The sequence below is a fragment of the Anabas testudineus genome, chromosome 23 (genome assembly GCF_900324465.2).
Source record: "Anabas testudineus chromosome 23, fAnaTes1.2, whole genome shotgun sequence".
NCBI classification, from domain to species: domain Eukaryota; kingdom Metazoa; phylum Chordata; class Actinopteri; order Anabantiformes; family Anabantidae; genus Anabas; species Anabas testudineus.
This window is the reverse complement of record NC_046631.1, coordinates 7,752,868-7,769,468: the sequence shown is the minus strand read 5'-3', so window position 1 is coordinate 7,769,468 and position 16,601 is coordinate 7,752,868. Positions and strand designations below refer to the sequence as shown.

Below are 16,601 nucleotides of genomic sequence, written 5' to 3'. Positions count from 1 at the left end.
CCAATCACAAAATTCTCTTTTTGCATACTTCAGAGTGAAAAACTGAACCAGCGTACCATTTCCTACGCAAAAGGGGACAAGTTGGCAGGTCTGCAACAGAGCTGTCTGTGCTCAGAGGTCAGTTTCCCTCTTGTGGCAATGACCATTATTGAAGGAGAGGCCTTGGATCCCAAAAAGTTTGTATGTGCTTGTAAGTGTGTGTGAGGAGGGGGCTAATCTGCCTTGTGTTGGTGTTGAGAGCGAAATTTCAAAGGCCTTTGAGTTCCAGTGGAGCTAAAGCCTAAGGTCACAAACACACACACACAAACACACACACAAACACTCTCACACACACACACACACACACACACACACACACACACACACACACACACACCCTTCTTTTTTTGTCCTCAGCTTCTCAGCTCCTTTCCATCTTCTCTCTCCTCCTCCCCTTTTCATTTCCTTTGTCTTTTCTCTTCCACTTGTTCTCCCTTCCTCCTCCCCATGTTTCCCATTTCTCTATTCTCTCACTGAACTCTATTTTTTTCAGTTCATTTCATCAAATCTCTATTTCACTTCTTTACTTGATCTGCCAATGGTAGCTAAATGTTGGTAAAGCTCCTGGTGATTGCTTCTGACCCAGCAGACAGAGCTGTGACCTCTAAACCCCTATCTCTGCTCGCTTACGAGACTGCATTTATCTCCTTCCTGTCCTTACTGTCTTTTTCCCCCTCAGTCGACTCACATTTCGAACTATACCACAGTTTTATGGAGCATGTACAGTATGCAGATCTGCTGCCACATACTGAGAGTTATTGTGATTGTGTGTTAACCATAACAGCTTGCTGCTTTCCTCAAGTGCTTCTCATTTCAAGCCATCTTTCCCTAAAGGCCACACTGATGGTTTCATCCAAAAAAAAAAAAAAAAAAATCAGTTTTCATCATTTTATGATCCACAAAGCCAAAGATACTCCAGAACATATGCTAGTTTTCCTGCTAGTGAGACAACTGAAAGGACGCCTGTGGACTTTTACATGTTTTTAACAGACATTATACTACAAACACAAGTGTCACATTCATTGAACAACTATGGAGCCAGAAAAAGACTAATTCTTCCCCTCTGTCCATTTCTTCTCATTGTGGAGAAAATGGATCAGTCGTTTTCATTCCAATCCATCATCTACCATCCTGCTGACCAAGATAAGCTACTGGGTGACCTTCCTCCTATTTCTCTCCTCTCTGTCTCTTCATCAGTCGGTTTCTTCAATAAAACAACTCTCTGCTCTCTTTTTCTTCTCGCTTCTTTGTTTCCAACCCTCTACAGCATGATTTCCTCTAGATGCAGACATTAACCTGCTTTGGATCAAATGCCACACAGATCTATCTCTGAAACAGCCACACAAAGAGTTAAACAACCACAGCTCACTGACAAATACATATGCGTACATATGCAGACCATCTCAAGGGAGATGGGCACACACCATATACACACAAACATATGTACAAACACACATATAGGCACATACAGAAAAGCAGCAGGTTCCAGATGATCTCAACTCCCACAGATCTCCAGTTGCCATGCCCACCCAATGAGAGAAGGTGACTGGTTGGATGTGTAACTTTATTCCTACCATTCAAAGCATGTCAGAAGTTGCTCAGTCATCTCTGTCTCACACACAAACACACGCTTGTCTTGCTCATTGACATAATTCCTGAGCCCCTTACCCAAACCATCACAACTAAATGTCTAAAACTTTATCCTGACCCTTAATCGCCTCCTTAACCCAGCAAAATGCTCTTTTTGAAATGAAGATATAAAGACTGGCTAAAATGTCCTCAAAATAAAAGCATTTAAGCTAAATTTGGATACAAAATAATAAAGACACACACACACACATAAATGATTTCCAGGCTTTACAAAGAAGGGCTTGTTTCTGTATACATAAAGCCTTAAATAACCTCATAACTCATACATGCTGGATTATCAAATGTTTCGAACATGTCTTCCTGTCCTGTCCTTACCTTAGCATCAAGATCACCCTGAGGTTTGAATCTGACCTGACAGACCTCCTTGACACAGAACACGGTCAAGAATCATAAAGTTATTTCCGTTCTTTTTCACAAGCAAGAGAGAAAGAAAGAGGCATCTGTGTCAGACAGAAAGAACCAGACAGTCTGTTTTCTGATAAACAAACTACCGTTTCCTAGATGCAGGGAATCAGGCGAAGCTGATTTTAGCTCCTGGGATTCAGGAGGACTCGAGGAGCATCTTGTGATGGAGATGATAGAAAAACAACTGTGCACTCCCAGAGGAAATAACTGCACAGAGAAAACATATGCAGATTTACACAAAAACTTAATTACAGAGTCACCTCATCTGATTGTCTCTGGTTCTAATTAATCTATCAATTATGTCGCACCCTCTTCATAGTATTTCATGCCGTGTAGTATAACAGACAGGAAAATGAACAACTTTCTTGGCACAGTGATGAGTGTTTGACCACAATAAGCAAGTTCCACATGAGTCCGTGTCATTGTTTTCTTCCTCCACTAAAACCTCAGTGAGTGCCCTGTATGTCATATGACCAGCTGAGACTGTTATTTCTACATCGCCAACTTATGAACACATCTCTCTGTGCCTACTTGTCAACAAGACTAGCTGTGACAGCAAGGTCCATTTTCTTTGCTTTTAGTCACCTCTCTTACCACAGTAGATAGATTAGGCTCCTCTGCATGTCTCCTCCACACTTTCTGTTTCTCTCTTTCTGAAATACACTCACTGCAAAAGCTGCATCAATGCATCATTATGTAGCAACAGCGGCCTATAGTGAATTGTCTGCCATCCTGTTTTGTGTTTTCCATAAATACCTTTTTGTTAACATTTATGTACAGGACCTGCAGACTGAGCTTGAAAGCAGCTTGCTGCGGCTAAGTACAACCACTCTTGCTCTGGACATAAAGAAACTAAGCTGAAGCAGTTAGGAAATAATCTGTCGTGTCTAAGGATTTCAACAAGGAAGTCACGAGTCACAGTCCAACTTCTCTAACCTTCTGGATAATGCTGTCCTCAAAATCCACCCTACATACTACAGATGTGAAGCAGGCACAACAAACGGACACAGACATCAGGAAACAAAACCCACACATCAGCACTTACATTTAGGACTCCATTGTTCAGCACGCTTTTCCTTATTCTATACTCATTTATGCAATGTGTGGTAGTGGTAATCTGATTCACCACAACATCCGTTCACACACATAAATCAACTGTTAATACCATGGAGCCAAAGCAGGTTAGCTGAATGCAGATGTGGCCATATAAAGAAATCAACATGAGCCCTAGACAGTGTGTTGGGGAACTAAGACATCTTGTAACTATGTTTTCAAGAGCCATGAATAAAGGGGAAAAACAACCATTTGGGTGTCTTCAAATATATTGTGCTATGTGTTGACATTCACGCCCGATCTCAGCAAAATCACACCCTTCACTCATCACCCAAGAGGAAATTCAACCAAAATTCAATTCAAAGCAACTCAAAAGTGAGATAAATTAATCCAAGCCCAAATTGATTTGAATGTGTTCTGACCATGAACTATAGCACCTCATTGTTCTGCTTAGAATAAGACGCTAACATATCAGAATAAACTGTTTTCCTGTTGAACTTTGCAGCTTGCTGGTAGGAGGATGGCCCTTCAAAAAAATCAAAGCATGAAATATGCTTTACCTAGAATGTAATCTGCACCAGTATCAACCTCAATCAGACTGTGATCTCATTTCATGAATATTTACACAGGAAAGCAGCTGAGTCAGCAGGAAATTCTCACATCTCAGAATCTCAATGTAGAAATGTAGCATACAGTACAGAAAATGAGCAAATGACAGAAGACTGTCTGATGAAATTTAGAGGGACGGTGACAACATCATCAAAAAGTCATCATACACTTGACCAGATAAACAGGAAGAGACAGCAGAAACAATAAAGGTGAATAAGGTTTCCTGTGTCTTACCTGCAGTTCACACCATGCCACTTCCACAGTAGTCTCTGTATCCAGTCCCTTATAGACAGTCTTAAAGGACCCTCTTCCAATCTCGATGTCAAATTTCAGAAAGCGCCCATCTGGTGATGTTCCAACAGCTTTCGTCTCCACCTCCTCTATATCCTCTTGTACTCGTTTCTCTGCTTCTCTCTGTTCCACTCGTGCTTTCGCCAACCCCTTCTCCTCCTCTGTCTCCCTCTCTTTCTCTTCTGTCGGACTACTAACATTTCCCTCATCCACATGCTCTATCACCTTTCCATCTTTTGCCACATGTTGAGTGCTCTCAGAGCCTCTAGGACACAATGTCGTGTCAGGCTGTTTGCCTACTGTTTTATCAGTAACATCCAATACTGTCAGGCTCGGCTCCTTTACTGCCCCGTCTACACTACGTTCAACACTGGTACCAGTGGGAACATAAACCGTAATACTGCCCACGCCTAAATCTTCCCCGTCATTTTTTATGTGTCCCTCTGTAAGTGCTCCTGTAACACCAAGACTAGGCTGAAGGGTCATGCTCTGTAAATAGGAACCTCTCTGGGCCTCACCACTTTCAACATCTCGTACCCCACATAGAGGACCTGGGGGCTGTAGAGAGAAGAAGGTGCTCCCATCTTCACGGTCTGGAGGTGAGGTGAGTATCACAGCTGCTTTGCTGGGCAGGTCCAAAGCTGTGGCATTGGAGTCACAAATGACACTCCGGCGGAAGAAGCGGTGCTCCGCTGTTTTTGAGTCTCTATCCATCGTGTGGCGCCGGCGATGGACCTCGGGTTGTCCACCGAGCTTCTCCGCCAGGTTCGAGTCTGAACTGGCAGAGCTGTTCACATTCTTTTGGGGGGTCTGGGGCGATGGACAGAGGGAGGCAGAAGGTGGAGGATGAGCCGGGGCAATGAATTTCACCTCTTTGCTGCTGCTATTGCTTTCAGACATTCTTCCAAGATTCAGAAGACAACAAAAGAAAAAAAATCAATATATATCTATAGATATATATATAAATAAGGCTTTTTGAGTAATCCGAGCCACTTATGTGTAAAAATCTTCTGATTAAACTCCAGGAAAAGCAAAGGGGACGGGTTAAAGCAAATGCATCAATCAAAACCAATGAATGTAGCACTTTGTTGTATTGTGTAGTTTTCAGTAAGGATTTAGTAACTTCAATTCCTCTTTGCAATGTCACTTTGTTTCAACAACACAACCAACAGTTCCTCCAAGGCCCTTCCGTACAGGGCTCAGGGAAGCCCCAGGAGAGACAAAGGGGCTTTCTCTTAAAGATTTGGGAGGGAAAGGACAAAAGGCAGTCAAAGGAGGGGGGGTACAAACGCTGCAATGAGGTGACACTCGTCAAATCAACACCTGAATCCATCCTGCTGCCAACATCCAAAGAGCAACCAGCACAACATGGAAGGACTGGAAATCTAACAGACCAGCATGGTCTCCCAAAGGCTGATGAGATAAACTAGTGTTGCAATTACAGCTCGAGTTGGAGGTCTGATCACAAATGAAGGGTAAGGTTCCTTGGAGTAGTTGTTGGTGGGCCTGGTAAGACCAGACCGAAGGCTAGTGAGGCCTAGCCTGGCCCACTTTTGTCTGCTTCCGTTTCTGTGGCTGGAAATAAGAACAGAGAGGAGAGACAGCTGTTAAAGCAGTGATAAAAGAAATATAAGTAGGGTGAGTAATGAACATCAGTCAAAGGCTGCCACAGGTTTGGCTGCAAGTCAGTGCGTTTACATACACTAACGTACAGTTGGCTAGCTGATTGCAGACACTTCTCGCTCTTATACACTCAGCAGAGGAGCAGCTGGATGAAAAGGAGAGATTACTATTAAGGAGTGACGCTGCCTCATTTTTAAATCGAGTCTGCCCAAAAAGCATTCAGATCTGTGGCCGACAAAGAACTCCTGCACTCCTCTCGGTTTGGGATTTATCACTAAACATTTGACTTTGGTTAAGCCCAGCATGATCTTTAATCTCCAACTCAAGCTTGTTAACAAGAAAGAGATCCGCATCCCATCCCGATCTCCCAGTTGCCCCTGTGTATTTAATACAGTAGGGTGATGCAGTGGAGTGTAGGCCTAATTGCTCCACGTTCCAAATTTAGCCCAAAGTCACCACAGCCTGGCTGACCTCAAGGTCAGACGACTCTGTGGAAATTCAACAGCTTAACGTGGCGAGCAGGAGGGACACTCAGAGGGAGAGAGAAAGGGAGAAAACTAGTGAGCAGAAACTACAAGCATATCTGAGGACAGTATGCAGGTATGTTGCATTCCAGAAAATTTAGGAGGCAGTAAGAAATATGCTTGTTGAATTTGTAATTTGCCTTACATAACACCAAACAGATGCCTTCCACTCTGTTCTCATAGTGGCGCTGGCACAGAGGCACAGAAGCTGGTGCTGCTGCTGCTGCTGCTGCTGCTGCATGATGTTAGAAACCATTCCCAGTACAATAATTCATGATTGAAACAACCCCTTTCACAAGTCTTATCAACAATGACACAGAAACATGCAGAATTATCGTCGTATTTTCACCGAGTCATTTATAGTCTCTTCAATTAAACCCGACTATATTCTCAGCCTGCGAATGAGAATGTAAATTGCTGCAGACAACTGTGTGCACACTATATTGGTAAACTGAGAGCTGCACAAACCACCCTCACATCTATCAACCCAGATGGTGCGTGACCACTTTATGTGAAAGTTGTCAAATTAATTTCTGTTAAATCTATAGTGATGATTTCCTAGTAATATCCATGAAGACTGTAACAGAGATGCTTCATATATTGTCAGAGTAAAGAGAATTAAGGGTGATTAATTAATGTTAATACAGTGTTATGAATGGGTTTTGGCTAAAATAAGCCGTCACACTGTGGAGCCTGGAGTTATTGGGCTTATAGTGAGGAGGTGTCTCAACTTCTAGCCAAGCATAGGTGCAGGTTGCAGATAAAAGACCTACAATAAGCAATGAGTCAATGCATTAAATAATACCCTGAAGTTTATCTGCACTCTAATAGCTGATTAAAACATATAGAAATCTATAAAATACAATGTTAAGTTGACAGAAATGCTGAGTTCTGCATTTCATGAAATTGCATACAGTACAAAATAACATATTTGTGCTGTAACTGTGTTTTACATGTGTCAGTTGCTCTGCTATTAACAGACTTAGGTGCACAGGTACAAGGAGGAGTGCAAACAATTAAAACCACACGCATTGCATTTGTTAGGTTGGGCTCATTAGAACCTGGTGTTAATGGGAAATAACATAAGAAGCCAAAGAGTTGCAGTAATGTAAAAAGGTTGCAGGTTACTAAGTGGGCTGGAAAGGTGCAGGAACCCTGTCTTAAACCGTGCAGAGAGGGCTCCAGCAGCAGCAGCACCACCAGCACCGCCACCACCGCTGCTGCTGCTGCTGCTGCTGCTGCTGCTGCCTGTTGAGGAACTCGGGTAAACGCGGCTGTGCAGCTAACTTTGCCTACAGGCAAAAACAAGACACAACCGGTCACGATTTGGAGAGAGCGTCATGATAAAGGGATAAAAGCTCTGTTACCTATGTCGCTGGTGCGGGCTGTAAGAAACCCGGGGGGGTAAAAACTTGATTTAAAAGCTTTTTGAACTCCTCTGCAGTGGGGGTCCGCTCCGACACAGCGCAAATGTCAGTGGACGTGCGTCACGTTAAAGCCACAGTTGGTTGTTGGAAACGCCGAAATACAAGAGGATTTCCACAAACTCGGCTACGACGGTCGGAGCAGCGACGCAGGGAGCGGGACGTGCAGCGAGCTACAGCCGACAGACGGACACCTCCCATAGGGCAGAGAGCCTAAGTTGTCCGCGGTGTCTCGGCGGCGGCGGCGGCGGCGGCGGGGACACTTCTTGCCAGCAGCCTGGCTCCAACACGCTACCACATCCTCCGTGGAGGCGCGCAGTCCGCTCCCGCAGCCGCCGGTCCTCTTGTGCGGTGCACGAAACCCGCCGTGGTCCACAGTTATTATCCGTGTACAAGCCCGCAGACAGCAGCGGCGGCGGCTCCGTCTGCTCCGTCTGCTCTCCCTGCTCTTCTCTGGCGATGACTCGACAAGGCGACGGAGGGGCTTTCACGCTGGAGAGCCGCGTCAAGTCAGCCGCTGTTAATCCGGGTTGAAACAGGAAACAGGCGTGTTCTTTCAAAATAAAACAGGAAGTCAGCGTTTCTTACCCGCAGCCCGCACGACTGTGTGTTGTCAAAAAAGCCAAAATGAAGATGAAAACATCAGCTATTTTAAGACTGTGTCAGTCTTGCGCGCACCAAACCATTTGTCCCATGTGATTTGTTTTGTTTTTTTTCCATGCAGGAGTCAGCTCTGCTTCTATTTGAGCTGGCAGACCTCCAGCTGTGGCCCTGCTGTTCCCACTTGAGATGGAGAGGAAACATCTCTCACCTTCTCTCTGACAGTGTGCATCTGTTGTGAGCTCTCAGGCTTTCTTTTTTAAAAAAGGTAAGGTTGAGTAGACAGTGTTTTTTAAATGATCTGTGTTCTTCTTGACTAAAATAAGCACAGACACACACGTTTGTTTTACTCTATATTTCCCAGATTTACAAGCGATACTGACACAAGAAACTGCAATTGTTTGTTGTAAGAGGTTTTTTAATTAATAAGTTAAATACGTTTGTTTTCAATACTGTAAGATGTGGTTTCCTTTACTATAATAATATTAATCTTGTATATGTGTGACACTAATCAAACCTATTTAAAATATATTCAGTAGCAATTCTTCACAATTACTAGTATGAAACTGACTGAAACACAAAATTTACATAGTGACAGGTGGAATGGGAATAAGACGTGTTGTCACATTTTCTTAAATAATAATCTTATTTTGACAAGTAAAACTAAAAGTGCTGTTGTTTATTTCCACTGACTTGACACCACCAACCAGAATTAGACTCCACTATCCGGAGCTAGTCTGCAGCTGCAGTGTGAACCATCTCATGTCGTTCATTTGCTTTTGTTTTGTGTCTTGGTCACGTTTATCTACAGTAAGCGTAACTGATTGACCATATGCATGTATGTGTGAGTGTGTGTGTACTGTAGCTATAAGTATGTGGGAGTGCGTGTGTGTGTGGCCTTCACATGCTTATTGTCTGATACTCTATGCTTGTCTTCACTTATAATCAATCAATATGTCTAAGCTTTATGCTCATATGGACTTAAATAGGTACAGAACATGGTTCAATGAGTACAACAGCCCATTCTTGTTTTCAGCTTAATAATAATAATAATAATAATAATAATAATAATAATAATAATAATAATAATAATAATAATAGTGCTTTGCTCTTAGTTCATGTGTTATTGGTTTTTATTTTTAACTAAAGTCTACTCCTATTAAAGATTATGATTAGAATATAACCACAGTAAAGCAACTGACGTTTGTCAATCTGTCAGATCTGACAATGAGCTGCTGTGCCTCTGCCAGGATTAATCAAATCAGAGTAATAGATGCAACATGCTTGTCAGACATGAGAAGACACAGTAGGGAAGAGTTCCTATACTTTGCAGAGCCAGTGTGCATCCCAGCCCTGATAATCATTCTGCTTTGTGGGCCTTCCTGTTTGCATTTGACAGCAGGGGTCCAATTATTTTAACGCCACAGCCTCACAAATAAACCCACACCCAGAGGGACCCCCTTATTACAAAGTTCCTAAAACATTATATAACTGATGTAGTGGTTTCAGCTGTTTTAGGGATTCATTTTAAACAATTGATTAGTTTTCATTTGGCATATTAATCTAGTAGTTTTAAACATACTGTAACTGTGCTGGCACAGAAGCTCAGATTTAGTTCTTAGAATTTACTTTTATCTCTTTGTCCTTTATCTTTTTTAGCTCATGCAATAGTTTTTATTAAAGACTTCTTTAATCTTTACGAGTTAAAAACCATAAACACCTCTAGATATCCATGCAAATGTTATTTCTCAAATAGTAAGCATTGTAAACATACCTCTAAAATCACCACCTACCTATAGGCTGTACAGACTAATTGAAACATTGCCGTATCTTATCAAATAGCTGTTATCTGAGCTTCTACTTCCACATCACTGCTACAACACAGCCAGCAAACACTCCTGAAGTCATATTTCAAATCATGTTTTCCTCTCTGTGACTCTTGCGTGGCCTACTCCAGCATTTGTTAAGTCGTTGGCAGGGGACACAAACTGGGTCATGGAATTGTTGTTTTGGATCTTCACATGACCACCCGCAGTTTATTATTGCAGCAGAACATGAAGAGGCCTGTGTGTTTCAGTAGAGAGCACATCATTCAATTTGGTTCCTGATTCCTAACCTGTCCTAAGCAAGTCACGACTGAACTGAAGCATAAAAAACCTAAGTGAATGATAGCTGTGTCGTTATTGCTGTTTCACTTCTGTTAATGCATTTCTTCTGCAGTACTTGGTATATTTATTAAATTGGATTAAACTGGATCTGCGGACATTAGTGTGTTAACAGGAAGTTGACAAAATATTGTTTAAAACTAAAACAAATCCTGTAAAGAAACACATACGTGTGCATGATGTCAACGCTTTGGCATTTACAGGCCTTTTCAACTGACAGCAGGAGTTTAGCCGCAGCATTCTTTGAGTACACACACGTTAACACACCTTTGTCTCTTCATTCATTAAGCTGTCAAATGACCCTGACTGAAAGACTCTGTCAGTATGAGTGATTTATTCTACTCTCCCTCTGTCTCCTCTGACCTGTACCTGCATTGACCCAAAGGCCAAATGCTTACCTGCTAGAGCACCTAACACCTTTTAGTCCTGAGAGTTTCATGGACACTAACCTGAAAAAAGCCAGTTGCACCCTAGGGTGACCACTCTCAAGGCATTAGTGAAAAAAGACCTGAGCTGCACAGAGATTGCTGACCTCATTTTATTAAACTACTGTTCTTAAGCGTTCTGCTGCTGTTGATGTCATGTACACAAATTATTAACAACTAATAAATAGATGCAAAAAAAAATAGACGCAAAAAAAATTATGTTTGATGTTCAAGAAAGTAGCCCAACGGGTCACGTTGGCTTGACTGACATCTCAAACAGCTGGAATTCATTGGCTGATTCTGACAACATAAGTGTTCACTAACCGACTGTAGATGATCCATACATGCAAAATAAAACTGACATAGTTTGTTGGCAATTATCAAGCGAATAGGTGATTGAAGTCATGCCAGTGCCTGCCAACCTTTAGTTATGTTTACATAAAACTCGCTCACCTGCTCATTCTGACTCCAAAAACAGGATGCAATTCTCCTTTTAATTGTTTTTCATGCATCAGGTTTTCTGTTCAGATATGCCCTCGTGTCAGCTGACCTTCCTGGTGAGGAAACACGAGTGGATCTGTTCTAAACACTGTTAATTCATTTGCATTTAAAGAGTTTAACTTCTGTCTGCTACCTACACCACTACACAGTTTTATAGCACATTGTGCTATTAAGGATATGTGCATGCTAAAAGAATGCACCTACATGCAGCTCACCTACACACACACACACACACACACACACACACACACAAGCAAGTAAAAGAGGAAGCTCGATAGTGAACTATAACCAATAATTTGTTGAGGGGAAATATGCAAAAACAAGGCTGCTGACATTGCAATGTGTGTGTGTATGTGTCAGTTTGTGCTGTTCTGCCTCTCATATTCTCATATCAAGCATGCAATCATGCAAACTGTTCTTCTGAACTTCATCTGTCATCAGACTAGATAAGTGAATTATTTTAGTTTCACAAAAACAAACAAAAAAGTTTATTCACATTTTATTTTTAGTGTTTTTAGTTAGTTTAGTATTTTTAGTACTGATTTCTCAATTCTGCTAAAGGTCACGGTTTAGGTTTTCACATGGTGTATGTGAAAACCTGCCACTGCATGTTAAACACCCTGTGGTTTCTGGTCTGTCCCTTCATTTCTGCAAGGGCACGAGCGTATGTCTGTGTGCATGTGTCAGTGCAGGTTAGATAACTGACAGATAAAAGACGAAAGCTGTGACCTTATTTACCGATGTCAGTGAGAATTTGCTCTTCCCGGCAAGTTAGAACAGGTTGCAGAACTTGTTGAAGCTCAACTCAGATAGGCAAATGAGTCGTCTCTCGCTCTCTTTCTTTCTCACTCTGTGTGTGTGTTGTTTAAAATAAACAGGTACGTCTTTCTGGGTGATGTTTCACCACCTCTTTCTCTTTACTGTCGCCTGTCTATCTCTGTCGAAAGAATGGCGTTTTTCAGCAGAACTTACTGTGGGAGCTACATGATAAATGTTTTTCTTTTTTTAGTTTCTTTATTTTAATTGCACATGACATGAACATCTCTAGCCTGAATGCTGTGCAATTATAATTGGCATGTTCAGCCACCATACCCTGATCAGCCAAAACATTATCATTTTATAACTGGTGCTTTTAATATTGTGGACAGAGGTCAAGAGAAGGAAATGCATCACAGTCTACTGCATATGGGGTTGCATTGCCACAGAGCAGAGTGCCCGTACCTGTCCACCACAAGATAAATAGAACCAAAAGGATTTCATAATCAACCTTTTGGATGTTTAAAAGGTCTCGTGTTGCAACAGCATTAAGCATTAAGCTGAACTGAGCAAAGCAGGATAAAAAGTAATCACATGTATTATCAGTAGATATTATGATGTACTAATTCAAGAAAAAATACAGTATTATACAGCAATGTACCTTCAGCAGGGACAAAAGTTCGCTCAACATATTTAAAATATAATACAGGTCATATGAATGGACTAAGATATAAATACATTTTCTTAAGCTACACTAACTGGATTTAGATCAGTGCAGAATCATCATGCAGTACATACTTCTACCAGACAGTGTCACTAAAGAGTCCAGTGTGTCATTCTCACTTCATATCTAATTTGACAAATTCAGACAATCCTGATCCCACAGTAAACTCTCATTTGCCACTTTCTTCTTTTCCTCTTTCTTCTCTGGTTCAACGTTTCTCCCTTCAGACCTCCTAGAAACCCATTATTCTGCTCTGACCAAACAGAATTCATCTACATATGTTCTCACGTCCCCTGGTAACTGTCGAAATTGGAGGCAATTAACGTAAATGAGGTCTTTCTCCCTGCGGGGGGACAAGTAGGTTAAATATGACATGGTGGTTTGGTTCTGAACTGTAATTGTACAAAAAGGAAACATCTGTGAGAGGAGGAGAGCAGAGAAGAGGAGAGGAAATAGAAATGTGATTATACATAGAGAGTGATTAACGAAGAGCAAAAAGCACAAAAGATAATTATATTCTTTTGATCTAATCCTATTAGAAATGGCTTTGTTTGCTCCTAACTTGTTTTTACAGCATTTAAATATAATGTCTTGTTAATAATAATCTTCTGTTTGTTTTTACCTCCCTCTTGGGTGGAGTTGAGTGTATTAGGACTACAGAAAATGTATGAGGGAAGTTAGTCTACAACTATTATCAAATCATTTTAAGGTTTTGCTGAGATTTTCAAAGTAAGTACAGGGACCCACTATCAGCATGAATCTGCCTCAACCGGTGTGTGTAAGTGCTGTACACAATAATTTTCATTAATACAAAGCCCCATTCTGTAAACAGCAATTGTCATAAACATTGAAGTATGGCATTAGAGTTATAAAACAGGTTGGACTAATTGGCCTCCTATAGAGCTAAATTTATCCACAATAAATGTGAGTGCAAAGTTTGTCAATGCACGCTACAGTTTGCAGGTGAGTCATCTGGTTAAGCCAGATATGCAAGTCTCTGTCGCTGCAATTAAAGTGCAGAGGGGCTTCCAACAGGTGGAAAATATAACCATATAATTTAATGAGTATTTGAGAGTGACAGCAGAAAAGAGAGTACACACCATTTTCTGATTATCTGCAGCTCTGTTTAAAAAATCAAATTTCCTGTTCCAAAGGGGGGGAAATGTAATATATTCCTGGAAAGCCAGGATTTTAAAGCCACGTGAAAAACAGTCCCCCTCACGATGTCTGTGCACTAACACAGTGTTCGGAGCTGAAATTGGTGTAATTTTGAATACAAAAAGCAGGTGCAACAAGTGAACCATAAGAAAAAAGAAGCATTCTTTATGTAGTTGAGCATTGCTGTGTTTGTCTGTGTGCACATGTGAATCATGTCTCTCACAACGGCTGTTTTGTTAACCTGTTTTTATCAAAGCCCTCCTGAAGTGACTGAATTATTCAGATGCCATTTACAGCACAGCCAAACATCCAATCTCCATAAATTTGGAGCAACTGCAGACCTCATCTTATTAAAGTTAAGTGGATTCAGAAGGGGCACAGGGAAGAGGCACACACTTAAACAGTAATAATCAAATGTTGACACATTCTGCATCATGACAGCCATGGACCTGGGTTTTCCTGAAGTGGGGCGCAGACACAAATGGAAGTGAAATCTCCAGTCACAAATAGAAACGGGTGTGATAAACAACCACTTTCAACTACACATAAAAGAACATTTCATATGTGAAAGGTTTTGTTTTTTTGGGGACATCTTTGTGTATTTCTGCCAAGTAAAGACACAAAAACTGTCTAGTGGTAGTACACATACAGAGATAGTGTTTATGTGTGTTACCAGTCAATAAACAGACATAATCCCCTGGAAACCCACACAATCTTCTTGTTTTCATACTTTGGATAGTGTATGAATTGAACAAATAAGCTATAATGCGTGATATTGTATGTTAAACTAAGCTAATAGGCTGCTGACAATAAGGTCATTCTGTAAATCCAACAATTACCTAAACATTTGAGGAAGAAATCAGTTCCTGCCTCCGTTATGAAACATTATTTGCATGTTAATGTTACAGCTTAAACGTTAACAAGGTGCTTTCCCTCGTTTCAGAACTTGTTCTCTCATGTTAAAATAGATTTAACAGTTTAGTTTTGTGAAAAAATGAAAGACATCTCATTTGTATTTGTAAAATAAGTTGCAAGTAAAATAATTGCATTTTGTTAGACTAAATATGAGTGGAAATAGAGTATGTTGTGTAGAGAGATGTTTGGTTCCTAGAAAGAAATGCTGAACCACACATTCTGCCTGAGCGGGTGGAAGATGAAGGCACATGTGCACCTGCTCACCTGTCAGTGACAAACTAGCACTTTGATCTTCCCATGTGCTACGTTTGCACATGAACATGGATGTAACTGTGTGTGTTTCCATATCTGCTGCTGTTTATCCACACACAGTAAGTAAGGTTTTCTGCATTGTCTGATAATATAATCAGAAAAATAATAAATATAATATAATGTACTGACATAATCTGATCTGCTATATTAGAATTGAAATGTGCAGAGGTTGTTTTAATGATGATTAAACGTCTTGCAGCATAAAGGCTCTTTTGTTATTGCTAAAATGAGAGACTGGCACTGTCTGCTTAGTGTGTGTTTGTATGTGCATGTGTGTATGACCGAGAAGTGTTAGAAAGCAAGAGGTCATCACTGCCTGGTACTGAACTGAAGCCCTATCATTGTGAGTGTGTGTGTGTGTGTGTGAGTGTGAGAGAGACAGAATGAGTGTGCGAATAGATGAGACCAAGACAGAGAGAGGATTATATATGTCAGTCACGGTCAGTATCATTACAAGTGTCACATGCTACCAAAGCCGAGTTTACTGTGAGTTTGGAGCGGTTCCAAGTCAGCCCTCAGGTTATTTGAGAAAAGTCAAAAGCAGGCCTCGTATCTGTCAGAGTGTCTGTGTCAAGTCAAATCATCATAATCAACGGACATTAAGGTGCACGCTGCATCACACACTGTTCATCTGCGTTTTTTGTGTTTCTGTGGAAGTAAATTGAAAACAGCATTGTGTGTTTAGAACCGGAAGGATCCTCTCATGACATAAACCCCCTCTGTTTCACTTACCTTTTCCAAGTAGCTTTGGGCGAAATGTGATGTGTGTGTCACTTCCATCCTTCACAACACAACAGCTTGATTCATAAAAAACAAAAAAATCATTCAAATGACTGCAGGAAAATCACTATTAAAATGCTCTTGCATGGAGAGCAGGCGTCTTCTATACAGAAATGGAGAGTGTATTCTTCATTCGGGAGAATAGATTCTGTAAACAAGAAGCCTGTTTTGTGGGTTTTGTCAAAGTTTCGCAACACCTTCTCACAACTCTGATTGCAAAACTGCGACATCAAACACAAAGCTCCCCAAGGCTTTAGTCACATAATAACAAAAAGATATGGAGGATTAAGAAAAATTACAGCTGGGCTTCACAGCTGCTATTTACTTTACACACGTCCATACTGTAGACACACAGAAACAAGTGTGCCCTTCATGAGCACTTGAGTGTGTGTATGAATACACACAAACCAAGGCAACCATGTCTAAAGGAGGATTACACATTTAGGTTGCTGTCAAAAATGTCACTGTAAGCCAAGAGAGCTATAGCTCAAACTGTTTTATCTACACTGAACTTGTTCTTTCTAAGAACTTGTAAAGGTCAGGGCTTACCAAAATAGGCATCTTCTAAATACTCTCTGTTTCTAGGAAGCAAAAACGAGGAGGTTTGGCGCAATTACTGGTGTCTAGTGTAAACTCTTGGGTTCTAG

At 41.1% G+C, this 16,601-nt stretch overlaps 1 protein-coding gene across 4 annotated transcripts in view; it reads right to left on the bottom strand.

Moving 5' to 3' along the window:
- Window positions 1-16,086, bottom strand: part of wnk1b (WNK lysine deficient protein kinase 1b) — a 77,627-nt gene extending 61,541 nt beyond the window's left edge. For 2 of the 4 annotated variants that reach the window (XM_026361712.1, XM_026361714.1), the window contains exons 1-2: window positions 7,562-8,083; window positions 3,991-5,622 (exon numbers count right to left, since the gene is read on the bottom strand). In XM_026361712.1, coding sequence (XP_026217497.1) covers window positions 3,991-4,947 — 957 coding nt within the window. In that variant the 5' untranslated portion in view covers window positions 4,948-5,622; window positions 7,562-8,083. Of the gene's footprint in view, window positions 1-3,990; window positions 5,623-7,561; window positions 8,090-15,906 lie in introns of those variants that run through there. The other 2 variants (XM_026361713.1, XM_026361715.1) reach the window with 2 other exon arrangements.
- Between the last annotated feature and the right edge of the window lie 515 nt (window positions 16,087-16,601).